This window comes from Macrotis lagotis, chromosome X (genome assembly GCF_037893015.1).
Source record: "Macrotis lagotis isolate mMagLag1 chromosome X, bilby.v1.9.chrom.fasta, whole genome shotgun sequence".
NCBI classification, from domain to species: Eukaryota; Metazoa; Chordata; class Mammalia; order Peramelemorphia; family Peramelidae; genus Macrotis; species Macrotis lagotis.
This window is the reverse complement of record NC_133666.1, coordinates 670,363,777-670,390,305: the sequence shown is the minus strand read 5'-3', so window position 1 is coordinate 670,390,305 and position 26,529 is coordinate 670,363,777. Positions and strand designations below refer to the sequence as shown.

General features: G+C 42.2%; 1 protein-coding gene across 6 annotated transcripts; it reads left to right on the top strand.

Annotated features, from left to right (window-relative positions):
- Positions 1 to 26,276, top strand: RNF34 (ring finger protein 34). 6 transcript variants are annotated; one of them, XM_074205596.1, is made up of 6 exons: positions 1 to 30; positions 19,299 to 19,517; positions 21,010 to 21,417; positions 23,765 to 23,821; positions 24,003 to 24,204; positions 25,399 to 26,276. In XM_074205596.1, exons 1-6 carry the CDS (start codon positions 16 to 18, stop codon positions 25,587 to 25,589), a joined length of 1,092 nt encoding a protein of 363 aa, XP_074061697.1. In that variant the 5' UTR covers positions 1 to 15; the 3' UTR covers positions 25,590 to 26,276. The 6 variants fall into 6 exon arrangements, with proteins under 6 accessions (XP_074061697.1, XP_074061701.1, XP_074061702.1 ...); XM_074205600.1 differs by lacking the exon at positions 1 to 30 and adding an exon at positions 6,109 to 6,198; XM_074205601.1 differs by lacking the exon at positions 1 to 30 and adding an exon at positions 6,389 to 6,468.
- The last annotated feature ends 253 nt before the right edge of the window (positions 26,277 to 26,529 follow it).

Here is a 26,529-nt window from a genome sequence, read left to right as displayed (position 1 = left end):
AGACCGAGGAGCGGTATGCCGGATCAAAGGGTATGCACTTTTTTTTGTTACAAATGATGTTTTTTATACATTAATAAAATATTTTTGTTTAAGAGTAAACAAAATACTCCCTCTCCCAAAAAATATAGACTCGCTTGAGCGATAAAGTAAAGGGGAGAGAAAAAAATTAAAATAAAAAAATAATAGTAATAATTGTAGGTATGGCCAGGTGGCGCAATGTACAGAGCACCAGCCCTGGAGCCAGGAGCACCCAAGCCCATATCCGGCCCCATACACCCAACAATCACCCAGCCATGTGACATGCAAGCCACCCCAACCCCACTGCCCTGCAAAACCCCCCCAAAACAAACAAAAGACCCAAAATAAAATAAAATAGTAATAATAGTAGGGGTGGCTGGGTGGTGGACAGAGCATTGGCCCTTGAGCCAGGAGTACCCGGGTCCAAATCTGGCCTCAGACAACCAAGGATCACGCTGCTATGTGGCCCCAGGCAGGCCACCCAGCCCCATTTGCCCTGCACCCCCCCAAAAAATAATAATAATAAAAAATGTGTTTCAGTCTTTGTTCCAACACCAACAACTCTGTCGTGGGTGGATCACATTCTTTATGATAAGTCCATCACAAAAGTTACTTCCATATTTTTCTACTGTTGCCATTGCTGATCACAACTCCCTCCTTTTGTATTTCTCTACTACCATGTACTATATTTTCTCTCTCCTTTCACTCTGACTCTGCCGTAGGGTAGCTGAGTGAAGCAGCAGACAGATCCCTGGTCCTGGGGCCAAGAGGCCCCAAGCCCCCCTACCACCCCTTAGGCCCAGCATCCACCTGGCCCTATGGTCCCGGATAGGCCATCCAATCCCAGCCCCTTGAAAGAAGTAAAAAAGAAAATGTGTTATATCTGACCACTCTCCCCCATGGTCCATCCTCTCCTCCATCACTCACATCCCCCCCTTCCCCCCTCTCTCCTTCTTACTCCAGATGCCTTTAATCCATTGAGTATATATGCTGTTTCCCCTCCTAGCCACCTCTGATGAGAGCAAAGATTCCCTCAATCCCCCTTGTCTTCCCCCTTCCATATCATTGCAATAGCTCATTGTAATAAAGAAAAATCTTATTATGTGAAATATCTTGGCCTATTCCCCCCTCTCCTTTTTCTTTCCCCCATTACATTTCACTTTTTGCTATTGACTCCATTTTTACACCATATTTTATCTTCAAATTCAGCTTTCTCCTATGCTTCATCTATAAAAGCACCTTCTACCTGCTGTTAATTGAGAAGGTTCATATGAGTATTATCAGTGTCATTTTTCTACACAGGAATACATGCTAGTTCATCATCATTAAGTCCCTCATATTTTCCCCTTATCCTCCAATCTCTATGCTTCACCTGAGTCCTGTATCTGAAGATCAAACCATTCCAACAGGAACATTTGAAATTCTCCTAGTTCATTGAAAGTCCGTCTTTTTCCCTGGAAGACGACATTCATTTTTGCTGGGTAGTTGATTCTCGGTTGCATTCCAAGCTCTTTTGCCTTCTGGTATATTATATTCCAAGCCCTATGAGTTTTTAATGTAGTTATTGCTAAGTCCTGTGTGATCCTGACTGCAGCTCCACGATATTTGAATTGTGTCCTTCTGGCTGCTTGTAATATTTTCTCTTTGACTTGGGAGTTCTGGAATTTGGCTATAATATTCCTAGGGGTTGTTTTTTTGGTATCTCTTTCTCAGGGGGATCAGTGAATTCTCTCCATTTCTATTTTACCCTCTGCTTCTAGGATATCAGGGCAATTTTCCTATAGTAATTCTTTGAAAATGATGCTAAGGCTCTTTTCCTGATCATGACTTTCAGTTATTCCAATAATTTTTAAATCATCTTTCCTAAATCTGTTTTCCATATCAGTTGTTTTTTCAATGAGATGTTTCACATTTTCATCTTAATTTTCAATGAGATGTTTCACATTTTCTTCTAAATTTTCATTTTTTTTGGTTTTGAAGTAATGAGTCCTGATTTCTCATAAATTCATTAATCTCCCTGAGTTCTATTCTTTGTCTGAAGGATTTGTTCTCCTCAGAGAGTTTTCATATCTCTTTTTCCATCTGGCCAATTTTGCTTTTTTAAAGCATTCTTCTCCTCAATAACTTTTTGAACTGTTTTATCCATTTGACCTAAGCTGGTTTTTAGCATGCTATTTTCTTCAGCATTTTTTTGGATTTCCTTGACTAGGCTGCTGACTTCATTTTCATGTTTTTCCTGCATCTCTCTCATTTCTTTTCCCAGTTTTTCTTCTAACTCTCTCATTTGATTTTCAAAGTCTTTTTTGAGCTCTGTCATAGCCTGAGCCCAATTTCTGTTTTTCTTGGAGTCTTTAGATGCAGGAGCTTGTGTTTCCTCATCTTCAGACTGAGTATATTGATCCTTCTTGGGATTATAGATAATGTATTTCTCAATGGCGTTCCTCTTTTTTCTCTGCTTGCTCATTTTCCCAGCCTAAGCCTGTTTTGGGGGTGCTTCCTGAGCTTTTGGGACAATCCCACAAGGGTCTCAGTGTGTGAGGCTCTGTCCTCCCTCCTGGTCTGTGAGTGAGCATATGCACCCCCCTCTGCTATGGGGCTGAGGTAGAGGGGGGTCCCTGCTGTTCTATGGGGGGGGGTCTAGACTGCAATCAGGATCTGAATATGGTCAGAACCCCAGAGTCCTGTTCCAGGGGCAGAGGACAGAGCTCTACAGTCTCTCTCTCTTCATTCCCCTCCCTCAGCTCAATGGGCCCATGCCCTGGAGGCTCCTGCTTATCAGCTGTACCTGCTTATGTTTCCTGGATCTGGAATGCAGTGGCCAAGCTGCTACCTGTGTGCCCTGAGGGCTGAACTTCAAGTGCTTGCTCTAGCAGAGGTCCCCCCACTGTTCCCCCAATTTGTGCCTGGTGCTCCCCGGGGCATAACTCAGGAAACTCCCGCACTGCAGTGAGCCAGGGCTCCCAGCACCATGGGGCTGCCTCCAGGAGGCTGAAGTTCTTTTGCTCTGGCAGGCCACCCCTCTGACCCCAGGGAGCAGAGCCTTTCTGCTCTTTTCCAGGTTACCTTGAGTGGGAGAACTTCCTCACTGGGTCCCTCTGTGGGTTCTGTCTCTCGAAAATTTAGTTAAAGTCCTTAGTTTCTAAGATTTATGAGAGAGCACCTAAGATACCATCCTCTCTTGTTGCCATCTTGGCTCCGCCCCTGTTATCTTTTTTGTTGTTGAAATATGACTTTTAGTTAAGGAGAAAAGCAAAAAGATAAAATTTGGAAAATTTAGATGGGATTTTTAGTTTTTTGTCCTCTTTGCCTTCAGTGTATATATATTTATTGAAAAAAAGAAGTTGACCAATGTTCTTGGGGAATGTATTAATCCCTCCTTAAACTCTTTCCATGGTCTTTAAATCCTTTTATACCATTTAAAATGAATGTTCTCTTTCTACTTTGGGGAAAACATATGAGGTTTTAAATTTGTTTGGTCCATGTCAGAGGTAGAGGAAGGATTCTCAGTCTGAACCAAGGGTGTGTGACAGCTGTTGAACAATAGCAATCTTTCAAGTATTGGCTTCCTCTTAGCTCTAATTTGGAAGCTTGTAATGGTAGAGAGATCATCTGATATGCTCAAGGTTACTAGTGGAAGTTCTTAGTTCTACCAAGTTGGAGAGTCTTTGTGCACATTATGGGGTCTGTTGTTGTATCTTGTCTGTTGCATCTGTTGTTGAAGGAACAACCTAGCCAAATTTGGAAAAGTTCAACATGAGAAAACTGATTATCAAGCAATCAACCACAGTGAAGCATTGTCCACAATGATTCATAAAACCAGCAACTAATACAGGAAGGTAAAGTCATCTTCAACAGAAAAGGGTGTCAGCCTCACCAATTACACGTCATACCCAACAAATTGTCAGAGATAACAGGAATGACAAATGTAGACTGAGAGGGCGGCTAGGTGGCACAGTAGCTAGAGGACTGGCCCTGGAGTGAGGAGTACCTGGGTTCAAATCCAGCTTCAGATACTTAATAATTACCTAGTTGTAAGGCCTTGGGCAAGCCACTTAACTCCATTTGCCTTGCAAAAACCTAAAAAAAAAAAGTAGACTGAGAAAAGACAGCAATAGTGGATAGTAAAGGAATTGTGAAAAAATACACACACTAATGAATTGTTGGTGGAGCTGTGAATTTCTATAGTCTGTAAAAAAAAAAGTTGGAATTATGCAAATAAATTGACTAAAATGTTTTTCTTCTTTGGTCCAGAGAATCCACTGCCAGGTATGTATTCCAAGGGAGTTCCCCCCAAGGAAAGTCTCTTTGTACACTCAAATATTTGTAACTTTTTGTGGTAGTAAAGAAATAGGATCAAAATAGGTATTCATTAGTTGGAGGATGGTTTAAGTAAGAAATGGTGAATCCAGAGAAGCATTGAAAGACATTGAACTAATGCCAAGTAAAATAGGTGATCATGAAAAAAAACTAGATATACAATGATTATTACAATGTAAATGGAAAAACAGCCACAACAAAACCATGGAAACTTTATGTTGCACAATACAAGGAACAAACTTGGACCCAAAGATGAAATAGAAAGGGACCATTCTAATACAGTGCTCCTGGGTGTGAAAAAGTGTATATAACACTGGATTTTTTTCAATGTACTGTTTATTTTTGCTGGAAATTTTTATTTCTTTTTAAAAACCTGTATATCATAAATGAAGCTCTTGGGAAGGGAACAGTGATAGAGAAGAAACTTTAATAGACTAAAACAAAGTTAAAAAAAACCTTATGAAACCTTATGCCTTCTTGATAGGTGTGAACATTTTCAATAAAACTTCACAGGACTTGCATGAAATAGCTTTGGAAGGGGTGGCAAACATCTTTGACCATACTTGTTGACCTAGTTATACTACATTTTTGATGATCCAATAAGCCATGGTATTAATTGAGGCAAAGCAAAGGGAGTGGTTCTGTGATCACTGTTACAAGTATCACAACAGATTAGTGTCCAGAATGGATTCATTTACATTTACATTTACATTTCTACGGATGGCATATGTCTTCAGGCAGCTTCTCCAATATGAACTTTTCCATCTTTCTCCATCTTTGAGTGTGAGGTGATAAGCTTTATTTATATTTTTCTTATTATTAGTCATTTGGAACAACTTTTTTACTGGATTTTTAATCTTTTGAAGTTTTTTTTTGAGGTCAGTTTGCTTATATCTTTGACCATCATCAGTTGGGTCGCCTTCTCAGTCTAGTATCAAATAAGAGGGCAGCCTTACCTCTCTCCATCTGTTTTACATATATGGAAACTAAATACAAATTATAACTAGCCTGGAAACGTCAAAAGATATGTTATTGTGGTAGACAGTCACTAGGAATAAATCTGGGCTTCTTAAGGTTAAAGAATGAGGTTTTTCATTAGTCTTCATGGAGTCATTGTTTCAAAGATGAAAGAGACCTTAAGGTCATCTTGTCTAACCCACTTATTTTATTGTTGAGGAATTGAGACTAGAAAAGAAAAATGACTTACCCAAGGCCACCTAGCACTTAAGGGTCAAAGTCAGTACTTGAATATTGGTCATCTGACCCCAAATCCAACTCCCCTTTCCAGTTTTTACAGTCTCCTTTTTAACAGGTCCCAAAGCTCGCCAACATCATGGAGGCCCTGTGAGGGGGCTGGGCCCAGCCCCTAAGACAGAGGTCCTCTGCCCCCTCCTCCTCGGGGCAGGGTGGGCTCCTTTGGTGGGGGTCATCCCTGGAAGAAAGCTGGTGGGCCCAGACAGCCCCTCCCCCTGAGGACCGGAAATGACCGAAAAGGTCAATGTATCCCCCAGACCCATTTTGGGGAGTTGGGGTAAAAGAGGGCGGCCTTTGAGGAAGGGGCGCATGGCAGGCCCTAGGCGAGGCCGGGCCCGGCCAGGAAGGGTCAACGCTGCGGGCAGCGACTCGAGGCCAAGCTGAAGAGGCGGGGCGCAGAGCCCGCACACGTGACCACACACGTGCTCCAGGCCTGTTTCACAACAGGAAGTGGCGCTTGCGCCAGCCATCCGGCTGCTCGCTGGCTCGCGTCGCTCCTATGGTGGCCACGCGGGTTAGCCGGGGGAGGCTAGGGTAGGCCATGTCGGAAAGCAGACGTGCCCCAGAGCGGAGTGAAAAGATCCCTTCGGAAATGAAGCCTCTGTGTCGGTAAATGCCGGAAGGAGAGGGAGGGGAGGCAGTGGCGCCCCGGGGGGGGGGGGGCGAGCCTCGTGCCTTTAGGGGCCAGCTGCCGGAAGGGGAGGGACTCTCGGGGAAGCCCGAGCTGTGATTGGGGGGCTGACGTCAGAGGTCGGGGTCACCTGAGAGTGACGCGAGGAGCCGGCTGCACGTGGCCACAGCGCGCTCGGGCGGAAGGGGGAGGCCGATCCCCAGGATCCAGGCCCAGCCGAGCAGGCCGAGCCTCGCAGCGGCCCAAAGGTGGGTGTTAAACTGCGCTCAGGCGCGGTGGGCGCAGGTGCGGTGAGGCGGCGTGGACGGGCGGGCTCCCCGGTGCTGGAGCGGGCACGGCGCGGCCGTGTGTGGGTGCGATAGTCACCCGAGAATCCGCAGGCCAGGGCACACGCGCTTGCCTCGGCCACTTCCTCCCCGGGTGGGTGCTGGATGCCAGCTTATTCTCAGTCTTGGGTGGGTATCGCCATTCTCCACGTCTGTTTTGTACAAATCGTACTCGCGCCCCACCGGGATTGCTGGCTAGATCTCAGGGGCTGCGCTGCCCCCAGCCTGCCCTCTCCTCGGGGTTCCGGGCCCCCCTCCTAACCCCTCAGCCGAGAGCCTTGCTCAGATTGCCCTGGGTGCACCCCCTTCTTTCCTCTAGCACCTTGGGTCGGGTCCTTCGATGCCTTCCCTCATCTAATTAATTCTAATGATAATTGTTTTTGACGTTATTACTGTTGTGCTTCTGTATCTTTTAACTATACTTCCTATTAGGTTATACTGTCCGTGGATAATATTAATGCTTACTTGATTTATATATAATTGGTGTATTACACATAATCTTGACAATCATATCAAGACTCCCATTTTCTTTGTTATGCTGTACTGTGTCTATATATCTTTAAGTAAATACATCATATACTTTTATCTACAGATATAGATGCACATATCTTTATATCTGTGTACATATATCTGTAGATATCTATGCGTATGTGTGTATATGTAGCAGACTTAATGACTCCATTTTCTGTGTAAGGGTGTACTGTGCATATATCTACATATCCATCCATCCATTCACCAGTGTCTGTCTGTTAATCCTTACCATCTCCACTTCTTCTGTTAGGGTAAAAGTACATTGTTTTTATTTAGTCATTTTTCAGGCACATCCAACTTTTTGTAATCCTTTTTGGGGTTTTCTTGGCAAAGATACTTCTCTATCTCATATAACATATGAGGGAACTAAGACAAATGAAATTAAGAGATTTGCCTAGGGTTACACAGTATTAAGTGTCTTGAGGCCAGATTTGACCTTGGGAAGATGAGTCATCTTGTTATCTTCCACTCTAGGCCTGGCACTAACTGCCCAGCTATATATACGTAGAGAAAGAGATACATAAAGATTTATGTAATCCATCTACATCTATATATCTCTCCCCACTTATCTATAGCTTTCTTTCTATCCATATCTGTAAATCTCTATAAACCTATTTATCTGCACATGCATATTTAATGAGTCCATATATGTTGCTATATATCTCTGTTTCCTACCTATTCAACTTATTTCTAGTTAGGATACACTAGATATAAAGCTTATGTCTATATATACTTACTGACTTCACTTCTTGTATTCTTTCCCTCTTACTATACCCCCTTTTTCTGTCCTCTCCCCCTCCCCCCTCACTTTCCTTCCTCCTCTCCCTCACTGACTCTGCTTGCTATGTTAGGTTACCCATAAACTTCTGTTGTACAGTAACCTGGTACATAGGTATGTTAGCTTTTACTTTTTTGCTATTTACCCATCATTAAAGTCTTTCCATCCCTTTGATCATTTCACTTGATCCTCTCTTGATGTTTTCACATTCTGCTAAGTATTCCAGGTAAGAAGAATCATGATTTTGTACATCTGAATTCTTACCATACTGTATCTCCAGAGTCTGGAGCATAGTGCTGGAAACAAAAGGAAATAAGGAGGCAGGGTATTTTCTGAATGACTTGAGCCTTTTTCTTTAGGACCAGCTCCTTTAGGTCTTTGAGAAGAAAGGGTAATTCAAAAAGGTATCTCTAGGGGCGGCTAGATGGCGCAGTGGATAAAGCACCAGCCCTGGAGTCAAGAGTACCTGGGTTCAAATCCAGTCTCAGGCACTTAATAATTACCTAGCTGTGTGGCCTTGGGCAAGCCACTTAACCCTATTTGCCTTGCAAAAACCTAAAAAAGGTATCTCTACCCCACTATTCATACATGTACTTTGGAGAGAGAGTTATAAAATACGGGTGTCTCCCAGCAGAAGGAACCCTGAATGGGGAGTTAAGACAGATTCCTATTGTACTTGCAAGTTATTTTGCACTGGATTAACTCTGGATTAAGACATCTAGTTCTCTGATTCTGATTTTTTTTTTTTTTGCCATTTGCTCTAGGACTTCACTTGGCCCAGTGTTGTGCATTTCTCATTTGGGTGGGGAGAGGAGAGTTTTAGTGAAGACATTCTTTCAAGCTCAGTGAATCAGAGAGCAAAGTCTTTCTCTCCCACCAGTGGCCAGTACAATGTTCTGCACACAGTAGGCATGACGAGTGCATCATAACTCCTTATTAAATAAATCATGAGATCTCAAGAGTTCCAAGTATTTGTGGTATAAACAGTTGACCACAGGGATCTCTGGGGAGGCAGTATGGTTCAGTAGAAAGACCAACGAAATTGGATCTTTGTTCTGTACTTCCTTTCTCTGTGAACTGTGTTATTAACCTCTCTTGGTTTCATCTGAACAATAAGGAGGTTGGATTAGATGGGTCCTTAGGTCCTTTCCTGTTCTATCAGTCTTCTCCCTATAAGGGACTGGGTGACTGGGTGGGGTATGGTTTAGAGCCACCATTGGCTCTTATACCTTGATAAGTTAAAAACCCATCCTTGAATAAATTGAAATCATTGAGTGTGAGATTCACTGCCTAAAGTCAGATCTCCCTGAATCTGGAAACATGAAAGATTCTGAAGTCTGGAGAATTTTTCTTCCCGGAGCAAAAACAAGTTGAAGGATGGGGTTAAGGGAGAGGAATGAGAGGAGATGTTGGCCAGAAGATAGTCCGACTGGTGGTTGTGGGTTAAGGCATCATGGACCATAGAGCAAGCTGGAGCCTGGAGTAGCCATAGGGGAAGCAAGAGAAACTTTCTTGATGTTAGCTGGCTACAACAGCTCTCTTATGCCTTTTGCTAGTGTGATAGCACAGTAAGTCTTTTCCCTCTCCTTTATCTGTAATCATTGCCAAGGAGATAGTTTCTTAAGTCTTGAGGTTCATTCATATCAAAGGCCTCCCCATTTCTTAAAGGGAAAGTCCAAATCAGTGAAGTCTTCCTAAGACTCCCCCTCTTGTGCTACTGAACTAAAATTGTGCTGACTAGAGCTCACATGGGCTTCACTGCTTTGAACCTGTTCTCTTACACCTGCCTAATTGACTTCTTCTCTCACTAGACTTTTCCCACTCTTTTGGACCTCCCCTGGCTCCCGTCTTGAACTCTCTCAGCTGAGAGCCTGTTCTCATATTTTACTGAGAGCTTCCTCTTTTCTACCTCCTTGTTTCATCTCTTCAGGCACTTTCCCTGAGTCTCAGCAAGAGGGGTCCTTCTGGGGGCCCCCAATCCAACCCATCTGTGGTCAGCCCCAGCCTCTCAATCATCTTCAGTCTCTCTTCCTGTTTGTTGGCTGCTTTCTGCTTATAAATATACCCAGAACTTTCTATACCTGATATCTTCCCACAGTTCTCTCCCCTTCTCCCTGAGGTCTACAATGCATTCCTCCACTTGTAGAGTCTGGTTTCTGACCTCTTCATTCATCCCTAAGTAAAGTTACCAGTGATGACTTTTTAGTTTTTCCCCTAATCTTACTTCCCTCCCCACCCCCCCAACGGAAGGCAATTTGCCAGTCTTTCCATTGTTTCCACGGTATACATGGATCCAAATTGAATGTGATGAGAGAGAAATCATATCCTTAAGCATATAGTATAAGATAGCAAGATCAGACAATAAGATAGCAGTTTTTTTTTCTAAATTAAAGTTAATAGTCCTTGGTCTTTGTTCAGTGACTTAATAACCAAACTGAATTTTCTCTTCTGAGCCCTCATCCTTCTGGACCTTTGTGCATCCTTCAACACTATTATTAATCATTCTCTTCTCTCTGGATTTTCATGATACTGTCACCTTTGGGTTCTCTTCCTATCTGCCTTCTCAGGTTCCTTTGGGTCTTCATCCAGTTCCCAGCAACTAATGGAAGGTGCCCCCCTCCCCCCGGACTCTGTCCTGGGCCCCTTCTCCCTCTCTTCTACCTCTTCTGCTTTTTTCATCGGCTCCCATGGATTTAATGACCATCTCTACTGATGATTCTCAAATCTATTTATCTAGTCTTGCATCTTCCGCTGGATGGCCCGTGGATGCTTGGAACTCATTGGATCCCAACCTGAATGCACCCCCATTCCCTCTGCCTGGCTTCCCTATAGTAGCCTGGGGCACCACGTCTGACAGCTCGGGGTTCATCCCTCGGCTGCCACGTTCATCCTGCGGGCCCCCTCCTACACAGTGAACTCCCAAGGGTTCCCCAGAGCCTCCAAGGGCCAAAACGCCCTTCTGTGGCCCCAGGCCTGGCCCGCCCCACTGGCTGCCCGATGCCCCCCAGGCCGCCCCTTCCCCAGGGCTCGTCACAGGCCCTCGGACCCAGAGCCCGAGGAAAGCGCCCCCGGGGGCGGGTGGAGGCGGAGCCCCCTGGGGGCCATCTGCCCTGGGGACAGTCTTGTCTGGCTTCTGGCCCCTAGAAACGCTGTGGGGGCAGGGGCGGACCCCTCAGAACCCCCGACTCGGGTCACAATGGGGCGTGGGTCACAGGGCTGCGGGGTGGGCGGGGTCCGGGGCGCCCCCTGGAAGCCCTGGGCGGGGGGCAGGCCCGTCAGGCTCGAGCTGCCACCGGGGGTTGTTCCGGCATCTTCCCTGCGCTCTAATGGAGGCGGTGAGCCGAGGCCCCGGCCCCCGGGGGCCCCCCAGGGGCTCCCCGAGGCGGGGACCCCCCAGGGGCTCCCCGAGGCGGGGGCGCGTGCACTAAGCGCTTCCGGGGGCGGGCCTGGCCCGAAGGGGCTGAGATGGGCCCCCCAGGCCCGGCCGCGCCTCGGAGCTTTGTGGGAGGACTTCGGGGGCGTCGACGGCGCGAAGAGCGCAGGTGAGGCCGCGCGGGGCCGCGGGCGGGTGGGGCCGTTGGGCCCTCGGCATTCGCCTCCGCCTTTGGCGCCTTTTCTTCCCCTCCGCCTCCCGCGTGACGTCATCAGCCAGGGCTCGGAGGGCGGGGCGGCCAGATGACTCAGGAGCTCTTCCTCCTGTCCTCGGGAGCCTCCCCCGCCCCTCCGGCGGAATGGTTGCTCCTGCCCGGGTCCTGCCCGCCACCTGCTTGCAGACCCTCCCCTTTTGCCACGCGTGATTGGCCCTCGAGGCCGGTCCCCTTCGGGTTCTCGCCCCGGATTGGCCTTCTCGGCGCCGCTCGGCCCACCCCTCCGAGTCCGGTCCCTTCTCGGCCGGCGTGCCCCCACGCCCCTTACGTGGCGACGCCGCTGCCGACGCTTCCTCCATAGGCGCCCGGGCGGCTCGCAGTCCGGAGGCGCCTCGGCGGTCCCGAGAGGCCGGCACGTCGGTGACCGGCCCGGGGCTGCTATGGTGCTGAGTGCTCCGGGAGAGCCGACCCCGGAGAGGCGGCTGCGGCCATGAAGGTGAGAGGAGTCCCGGGGCGCGGGACGAGCCCGGCCGGCCCCGGCGTGGAGGCCCTCCGTGCCCCCGGGGCTCCCCGAGGGCCGGCCGCGGCGGGGAGCCCCGGGCTCGGAGGGGCGGCCGAGCCGCCTGAGCCCGGGGTCGGGAGGGATGTGGGATGGGACTGGAGCGGCTCACGGCGGCCGCCTGGCGCGGCCCGAGCCCCCGCCTGCGAGGCTCACGGCGGCCGGGGAGCAGCCCGGGCCCCGAAGCCAGTCTCGGCTCCATCTCCGCCGAAGCCTGCAGAGAGCGGGAGAGGAGCTTCCCCTAAGCGCAGCCTGGCCCCTCCTTACTGCTGCTCGGCGTGGTACCCGAAAACTTCGTTAGAGTCGTTCTTGTCCCTACTGACTAGTCGTGGCTTTCAGCATTGCGGTCCACGCAGGCTAACCGAATTCTCTGTTAAAGCAGATGGAAGACTTCTGACCTTGAACCCTGCTCTCTGACCCCCCCCCGTACAAAATTCTGGCTAATTCTGGACTTTCGTTAAGTGGTCATTAACGTTCTCTTGCGTTTTACTTTTGTAAAATGGTCTTTTCCACAATAGGAATCTTAGACCTGTTTACTGTATACAGAACAGCGATTTTTTGTAAAGTTGTTCTACAAAGTTTCAGCAGGGGTAATACTCAGTTTTGGGGGCGTACATGACTCTCTAGTCCCGATTTCAGTGGTACCAACTACAGGAATCATAACGGGGCACCCTCCAAATGAAGTGCTCTTTGCAGTGAGGTTAAAATGACTCGTTTTTGGCGACTGGGCAGTTGAGCAAACATTGCAACTTTGCCCTGTAAATGACTGCTTTTTAGTGGTTTGGTTTTTTTAATTTTTATTTTTATGAGCAATTTTTCCTCTCACTTCCCGCCCTGTTGAACAATTTTTAAACAAAATCTAGAACCCTTAAAACAAATATGCAAGGTCCAGTAAAAACATGATTATATTTGCAATGTTCAAATACGTGTGACTCATTCTAGATTTTGAATTCATCACCTAAGGGGCGGGGGTATGAGTGTCATTCCTCTCGTCTTGCAGTTCATCATTGGCATTCATTCCAGACCTGTAGTCTTTTTCTGTATAATGTTGGGATTGTATAAATTGACTTAATCTGCTTTATTTCATTTGACTTGAGATAGAAACAATTTCTCTGAAACTCAGACTGTTAGCTTCAGGTACCACTGTGTGTGTAATCATTTTCTGAAAGGTGGGCACCTGCTTTTTTTGGGGGGGTGGAGAGGGGAGAAAAAAGATATGAAAAAAGCTGCAGCCTGTGTAAATAGAAATATTTTGTACATTGGAGTGTTTTTGATCTTTCTTGAGCATCAGCCTAATCCTGGTAAAATTGGGTCCAGTAGCATGTACAGTTTAGTAACTTGTGCAGCAGAGTTCCAAATTTTCTGGAAGTGCCACCAACAATTCATTGGCGCATGTTCCTTCAGTGTGTCTTTCTCTCTTCAGTATGCCATTTTAAAATCAGATAACTTTGCAGTATCCTTAGATTTAAGGATAGTTATTTATTTTACCACAAAGAGTTAGGATTTTTAAACTTAAGTTGGAACCTCATGTTAATTAAACATAGTTCTGGAATCTTGTTCTTCCATGGGCATGGTAGTTCCGACCCAAACTAATTATATGTGTAAGTGATTTCACTGGGCTTCTGATTTCTTCCCTGTGGAGAACTACTGTTGTGGAAACTTCTTCAATCCAGACAGATGAATGATTCATTTGTAACTTAAGGATTTTAGAGTAATGTCTAAGGCACAGAGAAAAGTCACTTGCTCTTGCTACCTAACAGCCCATCAGAGACAGGATTGAAACCAAACATCTGCCACCTCCAGGGTTGGCCCTCTATCCACTTGTGCTGTGCTGCTTCCCCCCTAGAGCCAGGAGATGGTATGTTCAGATAGAAAGAACCCTTGAAAGTGTGGAGTCTTCCAAGCATAAATTTATTTAAATCCTTGACTGTTACCACTCCCACTTTGGGCAGGTAGAGAGCTCATTTCCCTGGGCCTCCATTTCTCAGCAAGTCCCTTCTACAACTTGCTCTGAAGATGTGTGGGTGATAGTGGATTCTTCCTCACTGGCGTTTTTCAGAAGGCATTTATAGGTAACAATCATGTTCCCTTATTCCTCAGTAGTGTGGTAGAACGGGGGTGAATCTGTTCTTCAGTTTCCTCTCACCAGGTTCTTTTCTTGAATTCCTTGTCTAGTTCAAGGTCTAACGTGTTCTGAAGTTACTGTGTATTGGCAAATTTGTTTTGTGAATCTTATACTGGGTAAGTAACCTTAATGATTTCTTATCTACTCTCTTCAGCCATATAGCATTCAGATTTCTATTGGAACTTTTGAGAGAATCTCCACTATGATATAAGTAAAGTTGAATGTCTGATCAAATATCTTGCATGAAGATTCATTAAGTTACATTGAGTCTAGAATTGGTTGAATGAATGAAAAAGCATTTATTAAGTTCTTAGTATGCATATATTAGGTACTTGTTTCTTTTTAATACTAGTATGTAGGATGTTTTGGTTAACCCACTTGAGTTCTCTATGCCTTGAATTCTGTCTGTGATAGAAACAATGGATATTTATATGTTTATTTCCACACTGACAATAGCTTTTACAGACAAATTCTGATACTTGGTAGGATAGTGTCCTAGTTAGGGGCAAAATATTAATTAGCATCTTTAGAGTCTTTTATCTTTCATAAATGCTCTGAGAAAAGTAGACTAACTGGAAATCTTTTCCTGTCTCCTAAACATAATATTTAATTTATACCAATGCTCTAATTTAGAATTTCTGATTTTGTTGAGTTAACAACATTGGATTTGTAGTATTTTGTTAGTACATTGGGTTCGGATTATTTAGGGATTCCTTGAGTCTTTCCTTTTTCCATCTAGTCTGACTAGGTTAAAAGTATCGAATTCTAAATTCCTTCTGTTGAATTTGAATGACCCCTGTTCCTCATTAAGATGATCACGGGCTAGTTAGTGCCTAATTCTTCATTGAGTCGTTAGCCAGTTAAGTGACTTATGCCAATGTGGGTAGAGGTTCAAGTGAAGTGGCTCAGATTGTAAATGTCCTTCTGGATTTGGTCAAAGTGCAACTTCCTACTATTGTTCTCTGCTTAATTTCAAAGAACAGCAAACTTTGTTTCCTTTAAGTTTAGTAGTGTTTTTGGTAGAATCATTAAAAGGGTTTATAAAGCCCCTTTAAACAGACATACAATGCAGGGCTTCTTAGCCTTGAGGCCTGTGAAACCTCACAAAGAATTTGTTGGAGACTATCTTGAACTTGAATGGAAACAATACATCTTAATTAAAACATAATTGGTTTCCTTTGTGATCCATTGTATTTTATGCATCTAAATTAGCAGTTTAATGCATAAAAACTTTTGGAAAATGAATCTTGACACCAAAAAAAGGTTCTAGTGATATTAGGACTGTATTAAAAACATGATAATGAATTCTTTTAAAAGTTGAAATATTCTCTAATGCCGGATTATAAAATCACATTAGATTATGCATTCATGCATTCATAAACAAAATTTAAGATTTGAAGCTATTTTACTCTTGTCTCTTCCCAGAAGAAGTCTTGTTACTGCCCTTAACTGTGAAATATTTTGTTCAGAGCATTGATGATAATATGGGATAGTACTATTTGAGGCTACCTGAAGAATTATTTCTTTTAATTAAGTTTTTTTCCTAAAGAATTAATTTAAAGAGAGAAAACTTAGCAATTGGAGAGCTTGCATTATAGTTTTGGAAAGGACTCTGATGGGTCTACTCTACAACAGGAAGATTGTTAGAGCTCTCCATATAAAATTAAAACAGTAATGTAATCTGAACATTTCCAAGAACCAGTAGTTTGATTCTTAGTACGTAGCCTAATAAAGCTTTTCAATATGTTTTATCTCAAGATTCTGATTTAACATAATGACTACTATAGTGTGACACTTTGTAAGGCTGTATTTGAGACCAGAATTTCAGTGGGGGAAAAGGGTAGAAGGAAGAAGTAATGCTTCTAAAGAAGTGATAAAGAACATTTTAAAAATAGGCAAATAACTCCACTAGTTCAAAAGTGAAATGCTACTTTAATAAGTTGTCAATTCCCATTACTTAAAAAAAATGTTTAAATAAAGCCTGTTTTCATATGAGTAGTGAAGGGATTTTGATAATCTTTTCCAACTTTGAAATTCTGAGGTCTTTTGCCCCTTTGTTTTTTTTTTAACTTTTATTTAAGGAAATGGGGTTAAGTGACTTTCCCAAGGTCACACAGCAAGGCAATTATTAAGTGCCTGACCTCGGATTGGAACTCAGGTCCTTCTATCCACTGTACTACTAGCTGCCCTTGTTGTAGCTTCCAAATACATTATTTTCAGGTACCTCAGTGTATTAGTGATCTCATTTAACATGGCTACTCCTTCAAAGATCATGCCCTAGATTATATCATCACACTTTTTCAGATTATGGAATTCTTGTACATGTTGTACATGTTCTCCTGTAAATCCTCCAAGGGATTCAACCATTCAGTTGAGCCTATTTATGTGTGTGGTACTATGTACTAGGTGACTCCGTAGAGCTGTGGACCTTTATATCTGGAAGACCCAATTTCTAATTCTTTCATAAACACTAGCTGTGTGACCCTGGACTAGTCATCCGACTCTGTGTTTCCTCATCTCTAAAATTGGGGGCTAGATTTGATGGCCCTTTAAGAATCGATTCGCTTGAGGGAAAAATTCAGTGATTTTTAAACTGACTTTTGATAATTCGATCAAGGTTAGGGCACTTCCTTGAATTTTTTTGTTGTTGTTTTTGCAAGGCAATGGGGTTAAGGGACTTGCCCAAGATCACATAGCTAGGTAAATTATTCGGTGTCTGAGGCCAGATTTGAACTGGCCAGCGCTCTGTGCTGTGCCACCTAGCTTGCCCCTTGCTTCCTTGAATTTCAATCAAGTCCTAGTAGATTTCTCTCTAGTTCAAAAGAACCTAAGGGGAAAAAATACTTTATCTCTAAAAGAGGAAATGGAGTGAGTTTTATACCCTTCCATTATAGGGCACATCCCAGACCAGGCTAAGCAGAACATACTCTTGATTTCCAAAGACCAATAGGCTGTAGCAGTCCCTGAATCACTAAGAAATACTGCATCAAGGAAGGGAAAATTAGCAAGCTTTCTTTAGGATGTAAAAATGTTTCCTTTCAATATTTAATCTTTGCTCCTTACTAGGCAAAGGAATTGTATGGTGAAAGAACACTGATGTTGAGTTACAGCTGTGTTCATATCTTACCCCTGATACTAGCTGTATGAGCTTCTACAAATTTCTAAAACTTTGGGGGCTTTTGGAAGTTTTCCTCAATCTTCAGCTTTTAGATAGATCTCTATGGTTCTTTCCAGCTCAAAATGCCTGGAATTTCTATCTGTGTAGTCCATTATGCTACTGATCAGGAGTTCTTTAACTAGGGGTCTGTGAACTTGAGTTGTGGATTTAAAAAAAAAACCCAAATAGTCTTTTTAATGGCTTGAAATATAATTGGTTTCCTTTGTGTAACATTATGCATTTAAAAACTATCCGAGGTGTCATCAGACTAGCATGGGGATGCATGATTAAAAAAAAAGTTAAGAAATAGTCTTGTTTTAAAAAAAAGAAACTGTCCCTACTTTCAAAGAAATTTAATTGCAGGAAACCATAATCCTATATGAAAATGAATACAAAATTAATTTTCTCTCTAGAGACTAGGTGAACAGGAAAACCTGCCCAAACTTGAGAGTCTGTATATAGCACCTCGAGTTTCTTGGGGAGAGAGGTGATTGAACTATGCCTGTAATTATATACAATAGACTTATACCTGAGAGTGTATCGATTTAGTTTATTATCTATTCAGAGATCATCAGGTTCAACTCATATCTGAAAAACCATCTCCCTTTCATGTAGCTATCTAAGGATGAGAAATGCAATTCTTTCTGAGGCCTCAAGGTCCTCCTTGTGGATATGTTTATTAGATTTGACTAAATTTGCTTCTACGTCTTCTAAACTACCACAGTAAATATTCTTTTATGTAACTATCACTTGTATCATGCTTTATAATTAAACTCATGTTTTACAGATGGAGACTCTAAGGCAGGGTAGAACAAGCCTAGTGTCTGAGGCCACATTTGAATTCAGGTCTTTGTGACTCCAGGTCTAGAGCACTGTCATTGAGCCATTACGCTGCCTCTCTTTAAGATTCATTCAATGAACATTTATTAAGATCCTACTATGTGCTTTGCATTGTAGCAAATCTTTACAAATATATCATTTGGTCTTAATGATCCTTGGGAGCGAGGTGTTATTATACTCACTATTGAGTATTTTTTTGTGTTGAATCAGTAAGACACCTAGTTTGTATCAGTCATTGTGCTAAGTAATGGGGCTACCCGAAAAGTAGCAATCCCTGCTTTGGAAATCAGCCCAGAATCCTGATTGTATTAGAGACAATACATAGGAAGCCTGAGCCCCGGGTGCCTTCAGGAAAGATTCTCAGTCTTCCTAACTTGAAACATTGCTAACCTTTGTTGAAGCTGTAAGGATCAAATGAGATTGTGTATAGCAGTGTTCTGTGATATGCAGGTCAGCAGCTGCCCTAGAACTTGGAGGTCTCAGAACCTTGGGTAAGGCTTATTGTTGGTTTGTCATTATTTTGTGCCTCTTCCCAGTGCTGTTGACCTGCGACTTCCAAGTATATCAGCTAGGATTAAAAATAGAGGGTTGACTTTGGATAGACTTTCTGAATCAAATTTTCACAAATACTACGTTGTTAATGATTTGATTAATACTACGTTAATGATTTGATTGCAGATGTACCTGAATAGTCAACATAAGTGTCACAGAGCTATACATACTAACATGTAAGATCTTCAGAATCTTGGTCAAAGCTCACTCTTTACACAGTTCTCAGGAGCCTAAACAGACAACAAATTGCTAAGACAGGGAAAGAATTGGAATGAGATGGGGGAGCACCGCTACATGCAAGCATACAACAGCTGAATTGGCCCCCACTAACAAGGAAAGTGGTTCTCTGTCATAGTAGCTTCTATTCATTTTACTATATTTGAGCAAATAAAATATCGTTCATAATGATAACCTTAGAACTTTAAGAAAACTTTAAGATAAAGGAAATATGTAATATATTGTAGGAAGATTTCTATTCATAAAATGAGAATTCTTTGTACTTTAAAGGGTTATTGGACCCTGAACTAATTACTTATAATTCATTTCCAGAGGAGAGGTGTCCAGATAGATTTGTTTACTATTCTTTGAAATAAATTTGCTAATTGTCTGGTGGTTTCTTTCAGGCGGGTGCCACATCTATGTGGGCTTCATGCTGTGGGTTGCTGAATGAAGTCATGGGGACTGGAGCCGTAAGAGGTCAACAATCTGGATTTGGGGGAGGTACTGGCCCATTCAGATTTGCACCAAACACAGATTTCTCCACATACCCACCAGCAGCTACAGGAGGAGCTAATATAGTTTGCAAAGCCTGTGGACTTTCATTTTCAGTTTTTAGGAAAAAGGTGAGTTTTTTTAAATTTCCTTTAGGTGATTTTTACCTTTTTAGTAAAGTTCTCAGAACGGGGGGGGGGGGAGGGACTTATATTTACTACCATAATTTTGTTGTCTTAAGAGCAACTTGATGCCTTGATCTGCTGGCTTACCACCAAGATAAAGCATGTTTTACAATTTGGTTTATGTCAGGGAGGGGAGGAGTACTTATGTCTGTGTCTGGATGTACATAACTGCTTTGCTAAAGTTTTTCACTTTCTGCTTCCCAGATGCCAGTGTTCAGTTCTGAAAGCAAATTATGGATTCTTATTTATTAACAAAAAGCCCTTTTAGCTCTAATATTCCATGATTCTATATGTCGATTTTGTATTTATGGTTTCTTTAAAGATTCTTTAGGCATGTTTGAAGAAGGACCCTTTGGCAGTTACAGTTTATTGAATAAGTAAATTGAGGCAACTAGTAACTTGAGGCAACTAGTAACTTGAACCAGTCCTGAAACCTGCCTGCTGACTTTCACAGCTTGTCTCCATACCCAGGAATCATGTGGTTTAAGCAGTTACACTGCAGCTTTTGTTTAAGGAAGAAAGAATTGTTTTCATAGAGCTTTGTAGTCACTTCATTCCAGGCATCCAGGCTCCTCTGTTGAGTGACCTCTACCAAGTACCCTTAGGCAAAAAGTTTGCACATTTCCCTATATTTGTTGTTACTATAATAGTATTCTGGTCTCAGTTTTTAAAAATCATAAGTATAGAATAAGGAAGTTGCTGCTGTTCTAATTTCAGAACATTTTTCATACTGCAGAGTACCTTAAATGTTCTTTGTTGGTCCTCAAAGTTCCATGTTGTCTTGAATTCTCTTCGTATTCACATCTCAATTTTTTTCTTTATTAGCTTTTGGAAACAGTGCAACGAACATAAATAAATGATTGCTTTTCTTTTAATGACTCTCTAAGCTGGGGTGTAGAAATAGCTTTGAGGGTGATTAAGGCTATGAAAAGGTTCAGATTATTGTATTAGCAGTGTTCTCTGTTTCTTAGGATTAACCTTGAAGGATCAATTGCCTTTCTCCTTTATTCACTCTCGTTGTAGTGTACTTGTCTTTAACTGGGAAAGAATGGTTTATGAAAAGACCCAGGAAAAAAAGTTTCTTACTGCTCCTCCACTGGGTGGTGTCAGCTGTGCTCTCTGCTAATTATATGTTTGTGTTTGGGGGTGGAAAGGTTTTAATTCATTAACACAAGCTTGTATGGTTTTCTGAAAGTATCTTTATTGAACTTCTGTGAACCCAAATCATTTCAACAGTTTTGTTTTCAAGTGTTCCTAACTCCTATATAATTTAAAGACCTATGGAAGTGGATCAGAGGCATATAGTGCTTTATAACAATGCCATGTAGTATTATATTAAGAACTGATAATGCAAGAAAAACAAACCCAGGACTAAGGTAGTTGACTGACTTCCTAGTGGCCATAATTAAAGTGGGTTTTTTTCTGTCCATTTCTTTAGCATGTATGTTGTGACTGCAAGAAGGATTTTTGTTCTGTCTGTTCAGTCATACAAGAAAATTTCAGAAGATGTTGTACTTGTCATTTGTTACAAGAAACTGCCTTTCAGCGCCCTCAGTTAATGCGACTTAAAGTCAAAGATCTGAGGCAGTATCTCATTCTTCGAAATATACCGATAGACACTTGCCGAGAGAAAGCAGACTTGGTTGATCTTGTACTGTGCCATCATGGATTGGGCTCTGAGGAAGACATGGACACACACAGCCTGAATTCTTCGAGGTCACAGACTTCCAGCTTTTTTACACATCCATTTTTTTCGACATATCCAGTCCCTTCTTCAACAGTGTCTTCATCGCAGGGAGACCTCACAAGTCAAAGAGGATTCTCGGGCCCTGCAGCACTTTCACAGGTAGCTTAACTTTTAAGTACCTGGATATTTGTTTGCTGTGAGCCTTCTAGATAGAAAGTTCGCCCATGATTATTTAATTGATGGTTATTTGAGTAGAAAGGACCTACTTTAAGATTAAGTAGTAAATAAAGTAATTGAAAGTTTTTTTAAGTAGATAAAGCAGTATAATTCCATGATTTTTAGTCTGGGTATCTTAGCAAATTTGAAGTTTTTAATAGCATGGTAATAAAGGTATTTGATTAAGATGGAGTTAATCTATTTTCAACGGGAATAACATTCTCTTATTTCCTGGGGGAATTGAATTTATGGCAGCACATGGTACAAAAGGAATGTTTTTGGAATTAAATACATGTAGGTGTACCAAGTATTATAGAAATCTCATACACATTCAGTGGGACAGGTAACAATGTTTTGATGCAGTGTCACCTCACTTACTCACATTAACTGGGGTAGAGGTAATATAGTAATAGCTCTAACTTAAAAGCAAAGTGTTGCTCAGTAGAGATCCTCAGAAGATTTAGCAGAATGACTAATTTATCATTAAATTTGTGCTTCTGAAGTTCAGAACAGAAAGTATTTCGTGCTACACCCCTCATTTTAAATGAACTAGAGCCAAAAGAAATTGCCTCAAAATAATCTTAATACTATCCTAATACTGTTATTTACATTTCATCTTAAACAAATATGCAAAGGTAGTTTGAAGAAAACTTCTTGTCCTGTTCTCCATACTTAAAGATAACAGATTCAAAAGAGAGTTCAGTGCCATGAGAAATCTTAGCTGAGGAACATCTGTGACACTAGAAAGGAATGAACATGATCAACCACTGTGTGGGTGTGAAGGTCATCAAAGGATCCTGGCAAATGGGGATAAAGTCTGTCATGGGGCTGACATAAGCAAAAACACAGTGATATAAGAGCAAGATGCAAAGATAATGTTGAGAATGCAAAGGAATAAAATTGAGATAACACTGAAAAGACAGGTTGGGAGGTTGGGGACCAGTGTGTGTGATGAACATTGAATGCTAGAATCCATTTTTTTAAAGTGAATTGTTGGAAGGGATGCATTGATCAGACAGAGCAGGAGCTAATTTTTTTGGTTTTGGATTCTTTTGGCAGCCTAGTGAAATCTATGGACTTCTTTTTCAGAATAATTGTTTTATTTAAAAGTATAAAACAACGTGATTATAACAGTTAACAATTATATTTAAACATATATATTTTTAAAGATTAATAACCCCTGGACACTCCAGTCTGGGAGGAAGTCATTTTTATAGTTGAAATGGGAGAAAGACCTGTGAAAAAGATGAATTGCCCTGGGAGTTGAGAAAGGATGGATGTTAGAGGTACTTTACTAGAATCTCCAGGACTTGGCAGCTGGCTTTGAGAGGGAGGAAAGGAGTCAAAGATGATACCCTCCTTATGAGCTTGGTTAACTGGAAGCCCCGAGTCTTCAGCATGTCAACAGAAGAAAAGGAGAAAGGGATGGGGTGGAAATGAGTTATTTTGAATGTGTGGAAGACCGGGTGGTGGTAGTAAATAATAGGACTAGACCTATAATAGCAAAAGCACCTTGAGCAAAGGGAAAAAGGACAAAATTTGGACAAATGGCTACATATGAAAGGTAAGAATGTAAGGATGTCAGGACAGAAGAGGGAAGAGGGGTTGGCTTTTTATGATTAATTTTTGCCTATCCCTAATTAAGTATTATTTCTGCTAATGAATGGGATCATAGTAGATGGATATTGGAAAATAGAAAATTGGCCTGATAAAAGTAAATTAGCTTCATGTTCAATGTTCAACTTTAATGGGAGAGGTTAAGAATTTTCTTGGGGGGGGGCAACTAGGTGGCACAGTGGATAGAGTATCAGTCCTGGAGTCAGGAGTAACTGAGTTCAAATCCAACCTCCACACTTAATTATTACTTACATTTCCTCAAGTATCCATTCCTTTAAGCATCAGCATTATAGTTAAATTGACCATTTCTTGTCTTTGTGATCATGTTCCTGTAATATTGGCATAACATTGTTGGACCCTCCTTAGAGATACTCTAGCCTAGCCAAATCTTGGCTTGTTATACTTGCACAGAAACTGGATTGTCACAGAAACAAGATTTTTTTAAGGTGAAATGGGAATATGCTAACAGGAGCACCAGTGCATGAAATCATTCTAGGAAGTGTGTAGTTGAGCTATGTGTGTCTAGAACAGAGGAACTTCCAAACCCGGGGAGACTTTGGTAAACAATTTAATTATTGGGTGGGAAAGGTGGTTTTTAGATAACGATTATGGTGGCTTGAGTTTTGTTAGTAAAGTGTCCTTTTGGTCCTGATAAAATTCATTATGTGCACAGGGACAAGGTGAAACACCCTCAACAAACACAGAAGATGATGAAGAAAATGCCGAAGAGGTAGGTTTACAGCTTAAGATGACCTTTGGCAGGCTAGACTTGGTGGGTGGGGAAGAAAGCTGGGGGGATTGAGATTTGACATTGAAGCAAGCAGCATGTTAACTACCTCAATGCTGGAGCAGTCTGTGCCAAACTAGATGTCCCCTAGAGTGCAACTTAATGATGCCATCTGTGTTTGTAGATCCCTGGACTCTCCAGAAAGCGGATGAGAGCTTCATTATCTGATCTGTCAAGTCTTGAAGATGTTGAAGGGATGAGTGTCAGACAATTGAAGGAAATCCTTGCTCGGAATTTTGTCAACTATTCTGGCTGTTGTGAAAAGTGGGAGCTGGTAGAAAGAGTGAACAGACTATATAAAGAAAATGAGGAAAATCAAAAGTCATGTAGGTTTGTTTTCTTTTTTCTTCCCTACTTCCATGAACTGCTAACACTTCATCTAAAATTTGCTCAGCATATATACAAAAGCAAACTTTATTCCAAGTAAAATTCCATTAACAGAAGCCCACATGATAGTGCTAGTCACTGTTTAAAAGTGATACTTTTTTTGAAGATCAGTCATGGGGGCAGCTAGGTGGCACAGTGGATAGAGCACTGGCCCTGTGTCAGGAGGACCTGAGTTCAAATCCGGCCTCAGACACTTATTACCTAGCTGTGTGACTTTGGGCAAGTCAAGTAAGTCACTTAACCCCACTGCCTTTCAAAAACAAAAAGATCAGTCAGTATCTTTTGCATTGCCTCATTTGTAAATCTTAAATTTCTTTTAAAGGTTGTAGTGAGTAAATATTTTGTGACTGAAAATTTAGGGTATGAGCCATTGAATAAATCTAACGTGCCTTTTCACTACGCCAGTCTTTTATCAGGGTATAGGTACATGATGTGTGGTCAAAAAAGAAACATGCCAGGTTGATGACAGATTTGTTTTTATCACTTTTGGTCAAAGGTTTACTTAACTGTTCATGAATCTTGGACATTTTTATTTCACAGGCTATTCAGTTTATTTCTGGGGATGTACAAGAAGCATTTGGACACCATATAAGTTCCTGAAATAATAGACCCCTTTTTTGGAGGGGGTTACCTCACCAGACTGGCAGTGACTAAGTTTATTTTTTTCTTCTAATTATGGCTTTTCAATCATACATGCCTATGATACGGGTTGGGGGAAAAAGACCCTCACTTTTGGCTCTGTTGGCAGCATCGCATCTAGAATTCCAAAAGTCTTTATTCACACTGAAAGTTTCTCCAGATCCAGAATATAGGCCTGATAACTAAAGTGACCTATAATGAAATGTTGGATAGTTCCAATGGTTACAGCATGCTGTTGAAGGACTACAGTCTTTGGCTGAATTATGAAGTAGGCATATGCTTATGTAAAAAGGAGAAAACATGAATGATTGATTTGATCTTGGTTCCCCATCCTTGAGCAGGCTCTTCCTGATCATCCAGGCTTAGGAGGATGACCAGAAGGCAGGGGCAGAGGGAGGGTCTGAAGGCATTCATTTGTCTGGGCTGGGTTAGGGTGCTTTGAAGTAGTCTCTGCATTTCCCTATGGTTCTGCTGCACTTCTTATTGCTTTTCAGATGGAGATAAGATGCAGCTCAATGATGATGAAGACGACAACCTCTGCCGGATCTGCATGGACGCAGTCATTGATTGTGTTCTTCTGGAGTGTGGCCACATGGTCACTTGCACCAAATGTGGCAAGCGTATGAGCGAGTGTCCTATTTGCCGGCAGTATGTGGTTCGAGCTGTGCATGTCTTTAAATCATAGAAAGTCTCAACCCCAGAATTTTATTTCAGAAGCATTTCAATAAGCAGACAGAATTTGAAACCATTATTGTTCAGAGACTGGATTTTTTTTTTCATTTTGAATAGTGGAAAGAAGTTTGATGTGGAAACACTTTCTCTCTGACATTTCCTTTGGCAATCTGGGAGGAAGTTTAGGGGTGGTAGAAGGTTCCCAGGACCCTTCCCATTGACAAGTTTTGTTCTCAAACCGTTAAAAGGAGCTTGCCTGTTGCTCTCTTAAGAATACTGCCCCTCCTCCCCCTTCATTGCCTCAACATAATTTTTAAAGGGGGCAGTAGAGCACACAGTGGTCAGGCAGATTATTTACCCTTTTAGTCAAGTGAGTTGAAAACGCTAACTGAAGTTTCCACATTGTTGCTCTTCTAGTGTTTAAATTCAATATAATCGGAGAGTCTCCGTAGAAAACTGCCAGCGCCTTAGAATAAATATGTCAATTTATGTTGATTAAGCATTTCTTACCAATGGCTGCATCAAGAAGTCATTACAGAAGTTTGTGTGCTAAGGACATTTTTATTTTTCTTTTTTTTTTTAAAAAGCCTGTAACATCATTTTACATTCTTTGTATAGTGAAGATGTTTTTGTTTTGCTCTCAGTGCTTTCCTGCTAACTCATTTCAAGTTTAGGAATAAATTTACAAATTTTAAACAAGTTTTTGCAGGTGTGTTATTTTGATCTTTGTGAGTTTGTAACATCTAACCTATCTACATATGTCATCCGGGTACCTGAGGTAAATGACAAAGATGACATAATTTAGAAGTTATGCTTGAGACTCAAAGCATTGCTGTTACCAATCTCTTCTACAGAAACAAATTCAGGAATCAGTGTGATCCTGCCCTACACTAAGATAGGCTTTCAAAAAAAGTGAAAATGCCATAACTTGTCATCTTTTAATATGCATTTCT